Genomic DNA, 20077 nt, shown 5'->3' with positions numbered 1-20077 from the left:
TTTATGTTGCCTGTACTGCTTTTTTTCACTGTCACTTGCTTTTTTAATCTGTAGCCTACTGTTTTTCTACTTTTTTATTTTACAGTTTGCATATTTAATATTATATCTTGCATTCTTTACTGATGCCTCTAGTTTTTGCACTATCCCCATTGCTGCTATAACACTGCAAACGTCTTTGCGTCTATCTGTCAAAAAGCAACTACAAGGACCATAATGCATTGCAGCGAACCAGTCATCATGACACATCTTCAACATAAGGAAAAGCTTCCTCCTAGGAAGCGTTTTATCTGCTAACCTTGCGGAGAGGTTGGCTCCTTCTTATGGTTAGCATTTTGAGAAGTAATTAAAAAGCTACTCGTCTTGGCAAGCAGATATTGACAGGCACTAAATGTGTGACAGAAGTGACCTACAGCTAGCTTTCTAGCTCTGGAGCTCGCTAAAAGAGAGCTTAACAAGCTAGTACGCGTAAACGCCAGCTAACTGAGGAGACCTAATAATTTAACGTTAACGCTCATCAAAGAGAGCAGCTGAAAAGGATACCTGTTGTCGTTGTATCTACAGGACATATCAGAAAGTAGCAGCACAAGGTAGGTCTCTAACACAAGTCGTGTTACGGTGTTTAACGTTATGTTATTAACTGCAGATGGCTAGCTAAACTTGACAGCTAAGTTAGCTTCATGATTCGACGACTTGTAAACAGAGAGCTGATATGAAGTTTTCGCTTACAATCAGTGAGACAGATCTAAACCATTATGTTTTATGTATTCATGTGACGCAGTGCCAATGCCAGATGTGTCATTTGCTAACCCTATCACGTGAGTTGCCACAGCATAGGGAACATAACTCACATTGTCTCTAGTTATAAAATATCCCAACGTTACTGCTGCACTTTGTATTAATGTTGTAGACCAAACTTTGACATTAAAGTACTTGTTGCCCACTTACTAAAAATACATTATTTTGTGGTGTAAGGTTAAAATGACAAGTGATGTAGATACCCCAAAAAAGTGAGATAACGTTACTGTATATCAGTAAAGCTTTTAGATACGTGATATGGATTAATTTATTCTGTGAATGTTACAATTCTCCCTACTTGTTCCTGCAACAAAGTTTAGTGGACAAACACTGTAAAACAAGTTGCAACACAAAAGGGATTAGCATGGTTTGCAGTGCTGAAGTAAGGTGTAGCCTTCATTGTGGTGACCCGCTTGGCTCACTGACACCTGCTCTCCACCCTTTTAATAATGGCCTTTTTATGTCTATTCTTTATTGGACTTGCTTTGCTGCCACTGCCAGCATACAGAGGTGAAATATCATACATTGGCCTACACAGGCATTTCTTAAGTCAGTGCTGGTGTTATCTGTTAACCACCCAATAATTAAACTTACTTCTATCACTTAAGTACCTTTTGTAGGAATTGTAATGCAATACCTTTTATAATGTATACACTTTAAGAATAAATCAAAAATCCTATATATGACTTAACTAGATTTATCCTGCAATGACAGTCATACAGTTGCCTCTTTATTAAATACACATGACAATTTCTACCTGGGCAGCACACAGAAGCTGATGCCACACTGCTAGAATTTCCTGCTTCCCAGAGATTATGTGACACTGGACCACTGGACTTGTACGTCATCAGCTACTACAGCATTACCTTGCTTGTCCAAGGTCATTTACCTAAAAGCCCTCCCCTATATTTACCCCTGATGGTAATTAAAATACCTATACACATGCTAAGTAGTTTGGCAATAATCAAGCTGACTACATTTGTTTGGCAGTGAAATAACTTTTCATGATAACCGGCTGACACAATACACTTTGCTCTGTATGCAAAATACGGTGCAACAGAAACAATTCAGATGGCATGTTTCCTTCTTGATAATATAACGTGCAGAATGTTAAATAAAATTGCCCTAGGCTTTACTATGGCAGCTGTGGCTCAGGAGGTAGAGGGACTTGTCCTTTTAATCACAAGGTTAGGTTAGCCATTCCATCTCTGGCTCCACATGTCAAAGTGTACTTGAGCAAGACACTAATCCCCATGTTGCTCCCAATTGACAGGCCAGCGCCTTGCATGGCATCATCGGTGTATGAATGTTTTTGTGAATGGGTGAATGAGGCAAATTGTAAACAGCTTTGTCTGGGAAGCTAGAAATGCACTATATACTGTAAATGCAGTCCATTTACCATTTAGCCTAAACCAAAACATTCTCTGTCTAATGTTTTTGTCCCTCCTCTCCTCTCCTCTCCTTCTTAACAGCAAGCCTGTAGAGACACTGAAGTGAAATTACAGGCCACAGACAAAGATGAACACATCCTTCCCATGGTTTCCCATGAATCTCACCTGGAGTGGGTGGGTGTTGTGAGAAAGGAGAGAGGAGGACAGAGCACAAGGGGACTATAAACAAGAGTCATGAATCTCCATCAGGTCCTCACGGGGGCTGTCAACCCTGGAGACAATTGTTTCTCTGTAGGGAGCGTTAACGATGTGCCATTCACGGTAAGATATTTAAAGTTCAGGAAATATTTCCCTTCGAGCCATTTAGGAGCTCCGATTCTTAGGGGCTGGCCAAACTGATGTGTCAAAACAGATACTTGTTCATTGAGTTGTTTTGACACATATTTACATATTGTTTGAGTGTATGTAGTAAGCGGAGCAAAAGTACAGATTGTAAAAAAGCACTGATGCCATATAGGCTTTGCTAAGGGTAGTGTTACCATATGGACTAAGGCTACATGCAAACAAATACGTTTTTGTTTATAAACGCAACGTAGTAGTGTGGATGTAGCCTAAGGAAGTCAAAGTCGTCATCCTTACCTTGCCTAAAGAAATAAGTGTTGTAAAGAATTTGCTTTGTTTCAGGGGAGATGGTGCACCTCCACTATAAAACACTGCAGAAAACCCTGTAGACAAAACACCATTCATGTGATGTGTTACTTACTTCATCTATCTAACAGATAGGGATGTGTTAGCTTGAACAAATTCTTATTTTTATAATTTTATTTTCAAATTGCATTAGAATGTAGCCTATATCCTTGTGTTACATAATTTAGGTCATGCTTAATAGTGCAAATGCACTTCCTTCCACTGCAGGAAGTCCTTGTTTATTGAAGGTTTTATAACTGTCAGATGTCAGTACCTCTGACTGCTTTTGCACTCTGTGACCTCAAAGCAAACTCTATGAGATACTACTACAATGCTAATTAGAGACTGGATCAATAGGAGACCTATTTCTGTTTGTCTGTCCTCTTGTGAAGGAGGCAGAGTCAGTAAATCGTGGCTCATGTGAAGGTCTCCTCCGAGCCACAGAAAGAGAGCATTGGATTCTAATCCTATCTGCTTGTACTCCAGAGCTGTCATATGGTGGCAACTGACCATCATTTGACGCAGTGACACTCTCTGGGTGGATCTGAGTTTCATCTTCATCTCTTTACCCTTTTTTCTGTCTCCTTGTCTCTTGATAGGCCTATGCGTCAGGTTGTGACGTGGTGATTCTGGGCAGTAACTTTGAGCGACTGCAGATCATCCCAGGGGCCAAACATGGCAACATCCAGGTCGGCTGTGTCGACTGCTCACTGCAGGGTGGACAGGTAAGAATAATGGAGTAGGGCTGTGTCATGTTGGCTTCTCAGGCTGATGTGCAAACCGGGATGTTTCTGTAATACCATACCATTTTTGTTGAGCACAAACATTTCAGTTTAAAGGAATTTTTTTTTTAAATGTTAATTAGAATTATTCATAGTGTGCCGGTAATCACAGGAATGCTTATTTAAATGAAAATAACTTGATGGGCATTGTTGTTTGTTTATCTTTAAAAAAAAAATTGCAGGTAATTATTGTATTGTAGCTCAATGGAAGATAAAGGATTTGCTACATAAAATGTTGCCACCATATACAAACAATGAAGGATGTGCGTAATACAATAATAATGCACCATATATTTATAGCCAACCCTTACTGCCATCCATTGATTTTGACAGAGATCAAACTGCATAATGGGGGATCAATAAAAAAAAAGATGTTTTGCACAGCCCCATGACGTACAGTTCTCCTTCCTTTTGCTTCGCTTTATTTTAATGACCATACAATCAGGGTTGCTGGAGTGTGTGGTAGGCAAGCTCAGTCCAATGTTGCTAAAATGTCCAGGGCTCTGTTGTGCTCAGATTTTGTTATAGATTAATGTAACTGTTTTGCCAGGCACATTAGTGGCAACTACCGTATTAAGTGTTTGCAGCCTATGTTTTCAGTGAAGAGATTTGTTGGCAACATCAAAGTCTGTTTTCATGAACTTGAGCTTCCTATCATCAACTCCTAGTGAGAGAAAAATCACCCAGTAAAGGCAAGTAGTGGTACAGCAGGCACATTCACTGATGTAATGCCACTCATAATCCCTTTAGGGACTCCAAAATGGGTTTAAGTGTTGCCACAAACAAAAGATCGGTTGTGATGTTTTTTGTAATTTACATCTGGGACAGATCTGCAAAAATGGATTGCTTTATGTAGTCTTTTTGATGTTCCTTATTGAAATGTATTCCAAGTCCCTCTGTGGCACAGAGAGACATCAAGAGAATTGCTTGTGTGTACACTTTCAGTTTGCTACAGGAATAGTCTAAATGTAGAACTGGATCAGATTGTACTTGTCTTGGTGGATTTTCAGGTAGACTTTGTGAAGGACGGTGGTGTTGTTTTTTTTTCCAAGTTGCAGAAAGTATTTAGGAGTAGAGCTGGGCAATATATCGATATCATGATATGAGACTAGATATCATCTTAGATTTTGGATATCGTAATATGGCCTGAGGTTTTTAACGGCTGCGTTACAGTAAAGTGATGTAATTTCCTGAACTTACCAGACTGTTCTCGCAGTTCTATTATTCGCCTTTACCCACTTAGTTATTATATCCACATTACTGATGAGTATTTATCAAAAATCTCATTGTGTAAATATTTTGTGAAAGCACCAATAGTCAACCCTACAATATCGTCGCAATATAGATACAGCGTTTCCTCTTAGGGCTGCACGATTATGGCCAAAATTATAATCACGATTATTTTGATCAATATTGAGATCACGATTAATTATCATGATTATTTGTTGATTTTAACCAAAACAAATTTTATTGTCACGCTAATTATAACTGCTTTTACATCCATATTGTGCTACATTCCTCCTTTATTGAAGGATACTGTGAAGGAGTAAGGTTTTGGAAATTATAGAGTGTGGTCTAGACCTACTCTATCTGTAAAGTGTCTCGAGATAACTTTTGTTATGATTTGATACTATAAATAAAATTGAATTGAAAATTGAATTGAATTGAGTATGCCATTTCAGCGGTTGTGCGACCGCTTTCCATACATGCACGTTTGCCGTAAGGTATCTACCAGACGAAATAGCAATGCGGATTTTAGAGGCAACATAAACATTGCTGCATGTCACGCTAGTAAACACTAATAACACGTTACACTGCAGGTAACGTTAGCCTACCATTAGCTAGATACAGTAAACACTAATAACACGTTACACAGCAGGTAACGTTAGCCTACCATTAGCCACAGTAATAACTGGATTAAACACGGCTAAAATGCTGACAGCTAAACGATGTAGTGTGACAGGATTCCAACAGCGGGACGTCCAACAGTCTGCTGCTAAAGCTATGAGCTAAAAGACACAAACTAGCACTGGTCACTGCTGTTGTCTGAAAAACAAAACATACGGGACAAAATGTTGCGTTTACTGTTAAACTGGTAAACATTGTGACCGGCTTTTTATAACCGACTGCTACCTGTTGTGGAATTTTCCTCATGTTACTCTGTCCTCTGTGACTCTCTACATCTAAAAACTAAGCTGCGCGGTGCAGGGAACAACTCTGATTGGCTCATGGAGGCACGTGATCAGACAGTGGTTTATGGAGCGCTAGATTGGCTTTGCAAAAACTTTGATAAGGAGCGTTCTATGAACGGAATGACGCATTTTAAATATCGCTCGATCACGCAAATTTGATCGTGGGAAGCCAAAATCGTGATCGTGATTAAAATTTGATTAATTATGCAGCCCTACAGCCTCTGTTGATTTTGTAGTGGCGGCCCACCATGGCAAAATTTCTGCCACCACGGTATCAGAAATAGGGCTTGCCTTTTAAATTATCCTGCTGCTCACATTGCAATTTAACAAGTAGAACTATTCAGAGGTTATTGGGCCCGTCCAGTTTAACTCCACATACTGTTGTGTTGATGTAGTTTATTGTCAAAACGTTCGCTTTCTTTCGAGTCAACTATCAAACGAACAGCTCCACCAAAAACGTCACCGCGGTGGGTCCGTTCTAAGTGTAGACCAGTTGTAGATGTTAAGTGCCCTATAGTTTCTCAAAAAATACAGTTCAATCTTAACTGAAAATATGCCTCATTGTGTTTGAGTAGTGGTGAATAAATGTATTTGTTTGTGTTGCAGCGAAGTGTCAGTTCTGTTTCATACGTAAAACATTTTGGCGGCGGCCGGGGGTGGGGGGATTGTTGTTGTTCGGACAGACTTGCCCCCACTGCTAAAAAAAATCCTAAAGGAAACACTGAGATATTGTTTCTGTGTTTATTTCATATTCATGTTTAATATGTTTGTGTACGCACCAACCACCAAGGCACATTCATTGTAAGTGTTACTTACTTGGCAATAAATCCTTTTCTGATTCTGATTTTATTTGGTCAAAAATATTTGATTTTCTCCATATTGCTCAGCAATATTTAGGAGCAAGAATGAAGAATTATAGCCTACTGTATATTTGATTAAGGCCTTAAGTGTGGAATTTGCTGCTAAAAAACTGATGTGAACACTAAAAAAGATTCTGACACTAGTTGACCGGCTATTAGTCCCAACTCAAGCTGGTTTGGGTTCTTTGAGTAGTTTCTTCTGGAGTTTTGGAACTTTCCCCATAGAGTGATGCCATAAAAACTGCAAAGCTGCTAAAGGTCAGATCTGAATCTGCACAATGTGTGCGCTAAATCTCTGCAGGCTTTGTTTATAATAATACTATCTAGCTTGCATTGTTTTAATATCCGTTGCAGTGATTACAAGAAGAAATGCATGTCCAAATCACATACTTACTCACTGCTGTTTTGTTTTTTTTCCAATGGAAGCCAAAGCAACCCGTCCTAACTACAGTCACAGTATTCACGATTCGTCTTAGTTACTTAGTAACAATGCTGCAAATCAAATAAATGGGGATAATTCCAGGATTGTTACAACTGCAAACATTTGACACATTACTCCATAAAGATATAAAAGGCAGAAGTCATCATTGCCAGCCCATCACTGTAAGTTTGGTTTATTTTTTAATTATGGGATGGTGGTAGCTGTATTAAAACAGCAGACAGGCCTGATTTAATTCAGATGAGAGTAAAGATTGCTCACCCATTCCTTCACCACTCGCCTCATGTGATCCTCACATGTCTCAAGCATGGTCTAGCATCTGTCTGTTTAAGCATGCTCAGTTGGTATTTCTCCATGCTGTGATATTTCCAATGCTAGTAGTTCACACATCATTGTAGAGTACACATCCCCTGAGCTCACACTGTGGTAGAACTTCAGATGCATTTTAAAAGCATTTATGAACCTTTGCAATGAAACATGTATTTTCCAAAATCATTATATTGAAAGTGTAATTAGATAAAAGAATACCACATTATTGTGAGACATTACTAAAATTAGAGCAAACAACATAATCACTGAGCGGAGCAGCAACCTCCACGGGGCCTCTGCACTACTTTAAGTGTTGTGTTCCACCAGGTTGAACTTTGTATTGCTTATTGTCATTAAGAGAATTTTTTTAAAGCACAGGACAAACAAAAATAATTCCATTGTTTGATCTCTGTGTTAGACTACCTCACAATTTGAATGCCAATTTGTTGTTCTCAACATGCTTGCATCAGGTCAGAGCATCAGAACTAATGCATGCAGAGCAACACTACTGGGGAGACAGGACAGGGAGCAACCCCCCCTAAAATCAGAAAGCAGTTGCATTAAATCAACTTTTAAAAACAGCCATTATTGTTAGTTAGGTAAAACAGCAGGCTGTTCCTGGTTAATTTAAAACAGGTTTGCTGGAGCTTTAAGATGGTGTAATATTATTGCATAAAATACACAACATCTCAGTTGTGGTTTTATGAAAATCACACCAAAGAATAGTCAAAATTATAACCACAACAGAATTAGTCTTAGGGCCCTATCTTGCACCTGGCGCAGCGCAAAGCCTGACGCAAGTGTCTTTGCTAATTTAAGACCCACTTACTAATCAATTTCCTGTCCAGCGCCCACGTTGTTTAAATAGCAAATGCACCTGCGCCCATGGGTATACTTGCGGGAGGTGTGTTCAGGTGCATTCTTGGCGTATTGCCACCTTGAGGCAGCGGAAAGTGATCGTGCCATTGACCAACAAATACCTGGTCTAAAGTGCACCAACGTGCATTTCATTTTTAATATTTTATACAGATTAATTTAAGTTTTTTCGTACGACTAAGTTTTCTTTGTTACACAATAATAGAGTATGTTGTTACACAAGAAAACATAAACATGCAAAGATAATAAAAATAAAACTATTACAATGTGAAATAGTATTATTTTAAGATCTGCTTGCGCTCTTTCACTTCACACACGAGCAGATCAGTTTCTTCTCCTGAAACTCTCTCCTTCCTGCTTAGCAAATCTGCAATCATAGCAATGCGCCAAGGTACAAACGCACCTGGCTTTTAAAGGGAATGGGAGATGGCGCTCTGATTGGTTTATTGCATGTTATGCCCAAAACACACCTGTGATTAATTAAGACACTAAGTACAACCCTTTTGAACCTGGCACACTGACCCTTTTTTCCACCATTAAACTAGCAAAGGATTCATACACTCCCTAAACGCACCTGTGGCAGGCGCTACCCGCCGTGCGCTTAGATAGGGCCCTTTATGTTTTATAACGTAACATTTGTTTTTGTTTTTTTTGCTGCTCGTATAACAGAACTATGCTGACTGACTTGACTACTTTATTCCTTGGACTAGAGCTACAGTTTATCATTCTTTTACATCCTAGATGGGTTACATTTTGCTCTCCACTGGAATTTGATTAAATGTGATCGGTGTCCTAAAAACGGATATATTTTCCTTATGTATCATCATTCCATGAGCCATCATCTGTCTCGAAAGATTTTATGAGACTGTGCTTTGTGCATGTGATGTGCCTGTGTCAATTAATATATGCACATTTGCATGAGTGAGTGTGTGACTCACTCCTTCACGGTATTATTCATTCTGTGACAGTCAGCATATTATTTACCCCAATAGAGACACAGCTTGTATTATCTAAGACCCAGACCTTATTAAGCTTGTTATTTATGTGCACTCCCACTGACATTTCCCACATTCAGTCTGTTTAACATTAACTGTGACTCCCATGGAAAGCACTTTAGCATGTAGACAATGTTGACTTAACACTGGGTTGTTTATATCCTCAAGGTATTTTTGCTTTGTTGACCAGGGACTATACTAATTTACTATTGAGACATGTCATTGTTTGTATAGTAAGCTACATATTTTTTAGTTTGCTGCTCCCAATTAGGATCTTGAATAAAGATCTACATGCATAACATTTACTGTCTAAATTGTCAAAAATTCAAAAATATAAAGTCTGTTACATAACATACAGTTGATAATTTTGCAATGAAATGTATCTTTCAGATGTTTTAAGTTTAACTGTAATTTACAACAATAATTTTAGAAATGAAATTGGAATATAATATGTGGAATAATATATGATTCTTGCAAATATGTTTTCTGTTAAACATGTCTTACATGTTGCCTTTTTTTTCTGCTGACAGATTGCAGCTTCCTATGGAAGCATTGTGTGTGTCTTTGAGCCTGTTCAGCACACAGATCCAAAAGACACATCACTGACTGTGAGTAACCTACATTATCTTTCAGTCAAAGTCATGCATATATTCAGATCCTCCTAAAAAACCAGACCTTTTTCTTTCAGGCGGTGCTCTCTTGATATTTGAAATAGAGTAGAATATTGTTCTTTTAAACCCATCAGAAAGTCGCCAGGGAAAAACTTATATTTCAAACACATGCACATTCTTACTGAAATATTGTATAACGTTTTGCAGTCATTGTCATGTTTACTGTTTATTCCTCTTCTATAGTCTATAGTCCTAGGTTTGTTATATGTCAGTGTTGAACAGCCTTCTGTTGTTGAAGCCAGAGAAGGAATCATAAGGAATGGAAAGCAAACCTATTAAAAACAACCTAGTACCTCTTTCAATGCAGAAGTTCCCTTGTATTAGAGCTGCTGTCCATGTGCCCTGATCACATGTGGACCACATGAAAGCAACTTCACTGTTAGTTCTTGTTATGCAGTTGTAACTACTAATATATAAGGGACAAAAGAAAAAAAAAATCATAATCTGTCCAATTTCTAACAATATTGTTTTTTTAAATGTCTTTAATTTTAAATTTTTTTACAGAAGTTGAACTGCCAATGGCAGAAGACTGGTCAATTTGTATTAAAGTCTATGGTACGGAACCTGGCCTGGCACCCTACAGGTACTTTGATACACAGTGCCATGAAAATCCCAAAATACACACGCTCCTGCAGTATATATGCCTTCCTGCATTTAAAAAAAAAAAAAAGATTATATGATACAAGACATGTCGGTCCTGACAGTGTGGCTGTGTTTTTGTGTATTCAGGCAGCACTTTGTTAACTGGCTCTAGTAGCCTCCAGTTGTGGTCTAATGTTGATGGAGTGAAAGATGACGCTGGAGAACTGGAAAAGCAGACAGAGATGACCATAAGAGAGACTCATTCTGCTTGGAGCTGTATCTGGCAAAGCAAGTAAGAACTGACAAATAAAATATCTTCACATGATGCAGCCTACCTTTTTTAAGGTGGTGATTTTATTTTTTTTAAAGGGAATGGAGTTCTTCCAAAATAGGCAATTTAGAAAAACCCACTCATATAGATTTGTTTTGTAATATTTTTTGATATTCCAATACTACAGTACATCTAACTTTGAATTTACTTGTTTTGTAATTATTTAATTTCAGATGCCATTACTTGCTATCTATTTTATATCTTGAAAATACAGACCTTTTGAGCATTGAGTTGTTGTTTTTTTGCTGAAGGACGGCCTCTCCAGTCAGTTTAATGAAGTTCTCTCCTGATGGGGAATTCTTTGCTACTGCTGGACAGGTAAGTCAAGCTTTTACCAGGATTTGGATACTAATTAGTGTGCACAAGTCATGTTTGCATTGTCTATTTTTATTGATAGACCAAACACTGTAAAAGAAAAAGAAAAATGTACTTTATAAATCGCAACGTTTTTTTTCACTCTGTTATTACACATTACACACACATACAGGCCTGAAATACACACACATGCAAACAGCACCTACTGTATACACATGCATTAAATGTCGAGACGTCAGACTGAGGAGGCTGCCCGTGGACAGGCGCCACGAGCAGTTGGGGGTTTGGCGCCTTGCTCAAGGGCACCTCCGCAGTGCACAGGAGGTGAACTGACCAGTACTAGCTATGGTGTTTTTTTTTTGTTTTTTAAGATAAGGCCTACAACCCTAATGGCTTTAACTTGTAATAGCACCATTCAACAGCATGGTATTAATTGTATCCCTGTTAATTCTCTCCTCTTCAGGATGACTGCCTAGTAAAGGTCTGGTACAGCACTAGTAAGTGGAAGTCAAGTGTTTCCAAACTCTTCACACCTCCAGAACCCAGTGTCAGTTTCCAGGGAGAGCTGGCCTTTTCATTTGTATACCTGGCACATCCCCGTTCTGTAACTGGTTTCTCTTGGAGGAAGACCAGCAAGTACATGCCACGGTATGGACACTGTCAAGGCAACATTTTACAGCCCACTCTCTGCAGCCATGATTCATTTATTATCTTTCTAATTCATTTTGGCCTAAGCTGACACAAATGAGAACAAAAAGAAAACCACAAGTTAACAATTGCATAATAATGGTATGACCTGTTGTACTTTCTGTTTAGTTAGCAACATAATATACAGTATTTTGTGGGCTGAATGAAAAGGAAGGAAGTCTTATAAGGAGCAAATTCAAAATAGGTCAGCCACTGTGCAGTATTACAGTCTTACACTATACTCCCAGGTCTGCCCTGCTTTGCCTTTGTTACAGCATTCCTAATACTTGTTGTACTTGTTCTCTGACTGAAATGTGACAAAGTTCACAACAGATTTAGCATACAGCAGTATTACTTTGGAAATGACTAGGAAGAGTTACTCTACTCAACCTGTCAGCACAGATAATTAAGGAGATCGTAAAACAATGTAATGTTTACTAAGCTTAGTATTTGCTGCTTTAAATTAGGCTTTAGGAAGTATTGAAGTATAATCAGTTGTAATAATAAAGCCTTGTCTCTTATTCTACATTTGGCAACCTGCTCTGTTTATATATTCCAATTGTCTTAACATTTTTTCTTTTAAATAAACTGGTGTGACATCAGTTTTTTAATCAGAAGGGATTTAGATCCAGTCATTTATTTGTCACCAGACCAGTGTCATTACTACTCCTTTTAATCTTCACTTTTTGACCTTTACTTTAATTTATCTCTAAAGAGGTGGTTCTCCTTTTACCTGCTGTTAAATAGTACTATTGGCATAAGATATAAAAACATTACTGACAAGTTCACTGCCCTCCAGACTTCATCCTAAATTCCTTGCCATTATCCTTCCTTTATCCCCCTTCTCTTTCCATCCTCTCTCCTAACAGAGGTGCAGTGTGTAATGTTCTGCTCACCTGCTGCAAGGACAGCGTGTGTCGGCTCTGGGCAGAGACACTTTTGCCGGGTGACAGCCTCCTGTCCACTTACCATAACAACCACACTGACCAGCACAGTGACACACCCAGGTGTGCTGGTCCTGCTGGGAAAAACGGCTGCAATGGGAAGTCGCAAGGAAGAACAGCACAGGAAGTAAGCTACTCAAATGTAAGTTTTTGCTCAAAATACAGTAAATACACTTCGTTGCCACTTTATTTTGGTACAACTAGCTAAAACATATGTAGTCTCATACAACAGTGCTGCAGCAAATTCCTTTTATGAAGGTTTTAATATTCAGTTTTTGCTTCAACTGTTAAGAGAAGTGTTGATTTAACTTTATGGTTGTTATACTGAATGGTGTTCATAATATTTAGTCTATTATTAATATAATGGGTTGGACAAAATATTGGGTAATAATGGGTTGGACAAAATATAAGAAACACTTTATTATAATGAAGTATAATTCAACAGCACTATAACTGTAGCTGCCAAAATGACCATAACATTGAATCAACACTTCAAAAACTGAAAAAAAAAGAACATTATAAACTAAATAAAGGTATAATTTGTGCTGGGCTGTTGTATTAGACCACATTTGTCATAGGTGCGTGTACCTAACAAACTGGCAACTGAGTGTATATCTAACTAAATATATAATAATAACTAGATACATTTCTCCGAGAAGAGAGCAGGAACTCAAATGACATAAAATGTAACTTTAAAAATATGTACTATAATGATGTATAATATGTGTAATATTTCTAAATGGTATTATCAGTTCGTAGATATATATGCACAGCACGTGGTTAGGTCAAAATTGACAAATGATGACAAAAGGTAAACAACCAAAGAAATGCTTGCTACAACCAACACAACTTTGACACAAGTCAGAATCAAAAGAATTATTTGTTTCAAAATGCAAAAAGAATCGCCACAATTTCACTAATAGTGACAAAATAAATTGCACAAATGCTATGATCTCTGGTTTGCCCCATTTGGCCCTGACGTAGAAACCAGGCTACTTTATTTTCAACACTGCTAATGTAGGACATCGGGTGCTGCAGAGATGAGGGAACGAGAGCAAAGGGAGACTGAGAAAGAAGATAGACAAAAACAGAGGCTTAGTGGAGTTAATGGGGGAAATTAATTGGCTATCAGACATGAAGGTGGTTTTGGAAGCTTTGTAGGGCTTAATATGAGCATCAGTGAAGAATGTTGGCCTCCTTTCTGTAATCTGTGCTACACCTCAACATTATAGCTTTGATTTTTAATGGTTGTTTTTCTCTCTTTTTTTAGCTGCTGCTAGCTTACATCTGTAATGGTGGGGTCTTCTGTTAAGTGACTTATGTTGTTGCTGACAGTCTAGCTGGGCCTCAAATACAATACTTGCATCCATTTTGATATGGGCATTTAAATGGTTATGGGTCTCACTGGCACTTACAGAGCTCAGGGCACATTAGATTACAGGAAAAATAGGTATGCAGATTTCTCCACTGTGCCTTGAGGAGAGTCTGTAAGAGTGCATGTGTGGAATTATTCATTAAAAATCACATAGTGTGCTGGATGATCCAGGCAGTTGTCTGAGGTAACACTCTCCCTCTAAAATTGAATGGATGGATAATACCAAGAGAACCCCATTTTAAACTCCATTTTAGTATGATGCCTCAGGGTGGGATGAACAGTACAAGATTTCTCACAAAATCAAAGAAAATGATAAAGCCCAAATTGTATCGATAAGGATGCTGAGAATTTCCAGAGGAAACCGTGATATGGGATTTCCATCACAATCTCATTTTTCTACATATAATAGATAATAAACCATTCAAATGTTTTGTATCTGCTTTGTACACATCAGTATTGCACATGCATACTCTAATACATACATCTATTATCAACATTTAACAAAGGGCTGTTTTGTGGGTGTGATGAGCCAATAAATCTCAATAATGATTATTCACAAGAGGCTCAAGTCTAGAAGTATACACTTTACAGATTCTGCACTGCGAAACAACAGGAAAAACCCAAATTACATAAACTCAGTACCAAATTAAGTTACATTTAATTTCAATTCCCTTTACACGCTTCTCTCTCTCTCTCTTGCTCAGCCACTCTTCCATTCTGCCTGTTTCGCTCTAGCTCTGGCCCTGTTTTAGACAAATGAAACACCTTTTCGAAATCAGGTTCACCATGCATCGCTGTGTCAGCCTGAAAAGGGGAACAGGGAACTAGATTATGGTGTTTTACATCCCTGCCCCACCCTATAAAACACTTGTTTATTTAAGAGTATATAAATCTCTGTGGAGATTCATGCAAGAGCTCATTTTCTCTGTGACTTGTACATACATTTGTCAGCTATAGAAAAAGCCCACTGATGAACTCAAGGCAGTCTACATTCATAAGATATTGATTTAATTTCTGTTACCACAATCGTCCCACTTTCTAAATCAGAATTTCAGCATGAAATAACTCTTAGCAGTCACAAGACATTACATTTTGTTTATTAATAATCTGACTTGAATAATCAATGTTTTCCTCGCAGTCGAATCTTCAAGAATCATTGGACGCCTGCTTTTATCGGGATGTGCCCCAGCCCTCTCTGACTGGCTGCCTGCCTCACCATCAGAGCCTACACTATAATCATAAGAGGAGCAGCAGCAACGTGCCCCATGCCAACGCTCTCTGCCATTTCCACATTGCTGCAAGCATCAACCCTGCCACCGGTTAGACTCAAACACATTAGTTTCTGAAACTAGTTGATAATCCTGTTGAACCTCGTTACCAGCATCTTTTTGAACACCAAACAAATTATCCTAATTTAAATAAAGAATTTTAAGCTACGAGATGGTACAAAGTACTTCTTAAAGAGAAGGAAAGAATGTACAACGCCTGCAGTATCGCAACATATTAGTTATTCCAAAACCAGAGAGTCTGCATGGATAGTTTGCTCTGTTTGAATAAAATCAGCTGGAGGTCAGAGGGCTTCAAGTCTGTATTTCTTATGGCACGAAATTGTATAAACTTTGCAGATTGCCTGACACTGTTTATTTAACATCCCAGTTAGCTTTTCTGCTCAGTGAGATCTGCTCAGAGAAAATGTAGGCATTGTCATTTTGTTCCTGTGTGTGGGACAGTTTAATTTGACCTGAATCAGGGGAGACTTGTAGATTTCTTTTTTGGTGTGGGGGGGGTGGGGTTTTTTTTGTATGCTTGAATTATATTTTAACATACTTCAAACCATACATATATTTAGGAAAGTGAATTTGCTCCAGCAGATGTCTCTTTGTCCTGCATGCCCCTAAGCTAATGGAATGTAAATTCTGTTATTCTTTTCTTCTTTTTCTAAACGTGGTAACATCTTTATCACTTATGGTCTTTAACACAGACATTCCTCTGCTGCCCTCCATCTCCTCTCTGAGTGCTGTGGATGATGAGGAACCTGGAGGACCTTTTACTGTCCACTGGCTCAACAACAAAGAGCTTCATTTCACTTTAGCTATGGAAGTCTTCCTGCAGCAGCTTAGAGGCAGCCTGGAGCAAGGGAATGAATGCTCTAATGAAGGTACAGAACAATATTTGGATTATGCGTTAACACTTTATTTGAAGGGGTGTGCCTTTTAAATCTGGAATAACACTGTCAAAACTAGACTCTAACTTTCAGGTATTGCAATATGCTTTGTCTTCCATACTGATTTTCCGAATTTACATTTGGGCACTATGATTTTCTTTTTCTTCCAGAACCTGAAGATGAGGATAACTTTAATGAAGAAGACAATGGTAGCAGGCCAAGTAACTCCCAAGTACATGAGGCTGTGGAGCTTCCTCTGGCAGCAGTGAAGCACCAGGTGGACGAGCTGTTAGAGGAGTGGAATAAAGGGGCAGACATGTTGTTCAGTATCCATCCCATGGACGGCTCTCTTTTAGTTTGGCATGTGGACTGGTTAGATGAATACCAGCCAGGCATGTTCAGACAAGCTCAGGTACGTTCACTGTTGATATGGTTTATGTAAAACAATGTATATTAAATATATGTTGATGTTTTATGAACAAACTTTTTCATCACTTTTTTTCCTAATTTGTATGGTCACACTTCAGAGATTGATAAACAAATGCAGAGACACAGAAGTGTTATATTGGGAAACTTTGGGAAATTTTATTTTTACTTTTATAATTTAAAAAGTAACACTGTAAACGAAGCAGACTTTCCTTTGGTCACTCTTTTTAAGCAACTTGTTTGTCTTCACAATTTCAAGAGGTGCTTCTCAGGGAAATAATTCATTTATCTTCTCAATAAGGTTGTGAGTCATTTTGACAGCTGTAATGGTCTAGCTCATATTTCAATGGCTTCTCATCCAGCCGTTCAGACAATTATATTCTAATTATGTGTGACTTCAAATCAAATTCAGAAGTCCCTTGATGCATTTTTATTAGTGGTGAAATAATGAGAGCCGGCTGACTAACCTCGCAGTAAGTCAGCAGGCCCAAGGCAGCTAAAAGAATCCCAAGTTTCATTGACATTCAGGTTGATTAGGTCTGGCTGCTTTAATTTGATAAAACAGACAGGATCCTGGTATTATTATTATTATTATTATTATTATTAGCATAAGTATTTTTGAACATAATTATTTTTTACATATATGAAGGGGCAAATGATGAAGGCTTTATCCCTCAAGTCTCCATCACTGTCTTAGTGACTCAATTAATTTCAAAAAGTCAGTTGTCACTCAACTTCTGAATAGAGAATAGGAGAATTTGTTTTGAGCTAACTGTGTAAAAAAATAAATAAATAAAAATAAAAAAGGATCTGTGCCACCTGTGTCATTACCACATTCACATGGTATCTTAAGCTGTTTCATAATGTATGATTAGTTCAAGCTAAAATAGAATTACTTGATTGACTGAGCCCTTATTATCACTAACTCAGAGCTGTAAGTTTCATTTGCTTTAGATTTCATTGCTATGTCATTTCTCTCTCAGGTGTCGTTTGTGTCCCGTATCCCAGTAGCGTTCCCTACAGGTGATGCAATCTCCTTGAGCCACAGTGTGGTTATGTATGCCTGCAACAAGAATGTGGATCTGGCTATCCAACATGGCCGGCAGCGACCACCTGGGAACACATTGCCTCAAACCAAAACTGCTCTTATAAGCTACGGAGGTCAAGGAAAAGCTTTACCCAGCAGTAGTCTTCGACTAAGCATTTTTACCCCCAACGTCCTTATGATCTCCAAACACGCTGATGGCTCCCTGAATCAGTGGGCAGTCAGCTTCGCAGAGGACTCTGCTTTCTCCACCGTGCTCAGCGTCTCTCACAAGTCACGGTACTGTGGCCACCGCTTCCACCTTAATGACCTGGCCTGTCACTCATTACTCCCTCTCCTCCTCACCACTTCACACCACAACGCCCTGAGGACGCCTGAGGCAGACAGCATCCTGGCTCCTCCGGACACCTACTCCTCTGGTGTCTCTCATCCAACGTCTCTGCCTCGAGGGTCACGGCCCAGTCGGGCGTCCCTGGGTGTGGTTTCCCAGGATCCCAATGCGATCTACAGTGAGCTGATTTTATGGAGAGTGGACCCTGTCGGCCCACTGTCTTTGTCAGGCGGGGTCTCCGAGCTAGCTCGAATCAATTCTCTCCATTCGTCAGCATTTGCTAATGTAGCCTGGCTGCCCACACTCATTCCTAGCAGCTGTTTAGGTGAGAAAATAGTTGTTTATTGTATAATATTTATTGTTTGAAGATTGTTAAAGCAGCAGATAAAAGAGTACTCAGCAATCAGCCATTTTAGTCAGCACAGCTTCCTTTTCAGAATTCCTTTTAGGTTATTTTGGTTTAGTCAAATAAAGTAAATGCAGTTATCTTTTTTTGAATAACATGACCAAATGAGACTGGCTTTGGGACATAAAATCCCCCCCCCAAGTTTTTTGAGTACATTTTTAGCTCATTTATATATAAATAAATACTTCCTGTGAAAAGGACTCATTAAAACTCTATAAAATCCATGAAGGTAGAATTTCCAAATAGTCAAGGTCGTCAAGGACCCCTAAACGAACAAAAATTAGACCACGAACGTATGATAAGATTTTGTCCCAGGGGCCGCCATCTAATACATTTTCTCTTTTTAGATGTTTTATTACAGAAAGTGTATGAATCCCATGACCAAAATAGTCGTACATTCTGTCATTATGTTATTTAGTGGATGGAATTATAGTACAAATAAATAATTCCTCTTTGTGCTGGGAACCCCCTGGAAACCCCTCAATGACCCCTTGGGGTCCCCAGACCCCTCTTTGGGAACCACTGGTCTATATGAATTTATAAGAAAAGTCTATGATTTGCTTTTTTGTTAAATGTACTGTACCACAGTGTTCTATATCTATCTATCTATCGATCTATCTATCAATCTATCATATATGTTTTATCTGTTGTTTTTGTGTTTATTTGGAAAAACTGTCTTTCTCTCTTTAGGTGTGTACTGTAATTCTCCCAGCGCCTGCTTCGTGGCAAGTGACGGCCACTCACTCAGGCTGTATCAGGCTGTTATTGAAGCTAAGAAACTCCTGAGTGAGCTCTCCAATCCTGAGATATCAGTAAGTCATTGTACAGGATTTTCAAACTGCAGGGTATAGTGAGCATTGCAGTAACAACACATCAGTGTTTCCCCTTGGACCCTTAAAAAAATCAGTGAGGTAATAAGATGTTAATTTGCATTCTTGTCATTTCATTAGTGTCCGCCTCAGATGACTTGGTAGAAAAATTACAAAGTGCACAGTTAAATAAAGTGAGAGAAAGTAGAACAGCAGTGATCCTTTAAATACAGCCGAGTTGAATCCAGCAAGAAGTAAAGGTTGATATTTAGTTTTTATTGATTTACATAGATCATAAATGGTCATTTACTGACTGGACACATTCAAAACACACCTCTTCAGATTAGCTTTCCACATACAATAGTCTTACATTTCTCACCTGATAGTTGTTTTTAATTGCTTTTAATATGCTTGTTTTATGTGTTGGTTTTATTGCTTATCTGTTTTTAATGTGCTGGTTCTACTGTAAAGTGTCTTTGAGTACCATGTAGAGCGCTATATAAATAAAAAATATTATTATTATTTAAAAAAATATTAATCTTGCATTGCTTTCATTGTTTTCTTCAGCACAGATAATAGTTATATTTTCTCATTTTCTGAAGCACAATTGGCACACTAATCGAATGTTCTGACTATATAATACATAATAGTGCCCAAATAATGTG

General features: G+C 38.4%; 1 protein-coding gene across 8 annotated transcripts in view; it reads left to right on the top strand.

Moving 5' to 3' along the window:
• Positions 1–229: 229 nt before the first annotated feature.
• dmxl1 (Dmx-like 1) overlaps positions 230–20077 on the top strand; it is a 60147-nt gene continuing 40299 nt past the window's right edge. For 5 of the 8 annotated variants that reach the window (XM_039803495.1, XM_039803488.1, XM_039803494.1 and 2 more), the window contains exons 1-14: positions 230–587; positions 2268–2507; positions 3473–3598; positions 9857–9934; positions 10502–10580; positions 10727–10871; positions 11162–11228; positions 11689–11873; positions 12782–12998; positions 15370–15550; positions 16213–16389; positions 16566–16807; positions 17805–18522; positions 19294–19415. In XM_039803495.1, coding sequence (XP_039659429.1) covers positions 2421–2507; positions 3473–3598; positions 9857–9934; positions 10502–10580; positions 10727–10871; positions 11162–11228; positions 11689–11873; positions 12782–12998; positions 15370–15550; positions 16213–16389; positions 16566–16807; positions 17805–18522; positions 19294–19415 — 2424 coding nt within the window. In that variant the 5' untranslated portion in view covers positions 230–587; positions 2268–2420. Of the gene's footprint in view, positions 588–2267; positions 2508–3472; positions 3599–9856; positions 9935–10501; positions 10581–10726; positions 10872–11161; positions 11229–11688; positions 11874–12781; positions 12999–15369; positions 15551–16212; positions 16390–16565; positions 16808–17804; positions 18523–19293; positions 19416–20077 lie in introns of those variants that run through there. The other 3 variants (XM_039803489.1, XM_039803491.1, XM_039803490.1) reach the window with 3 other exon arrangements.

The sequence above is a fragment of the Perca fluviatilis genome, chromosome 6, assembly GCF_010015445.1.
Source record: "Perca fluviatilis chromosome 6, GENO_Pfluv_1.0, whole genome shotgun sequence".
NCBI classification, from domain to species: Eukaryota; Metazoa; Chordata; class Actinopteri; order Perciformes; family Percidae; genus Perca; species Perca fluviatilis.
Note: the sequence above shows the minus strand (reverse complement) of the source record. Positions and strands in the feature narration are given on the sequence as shown.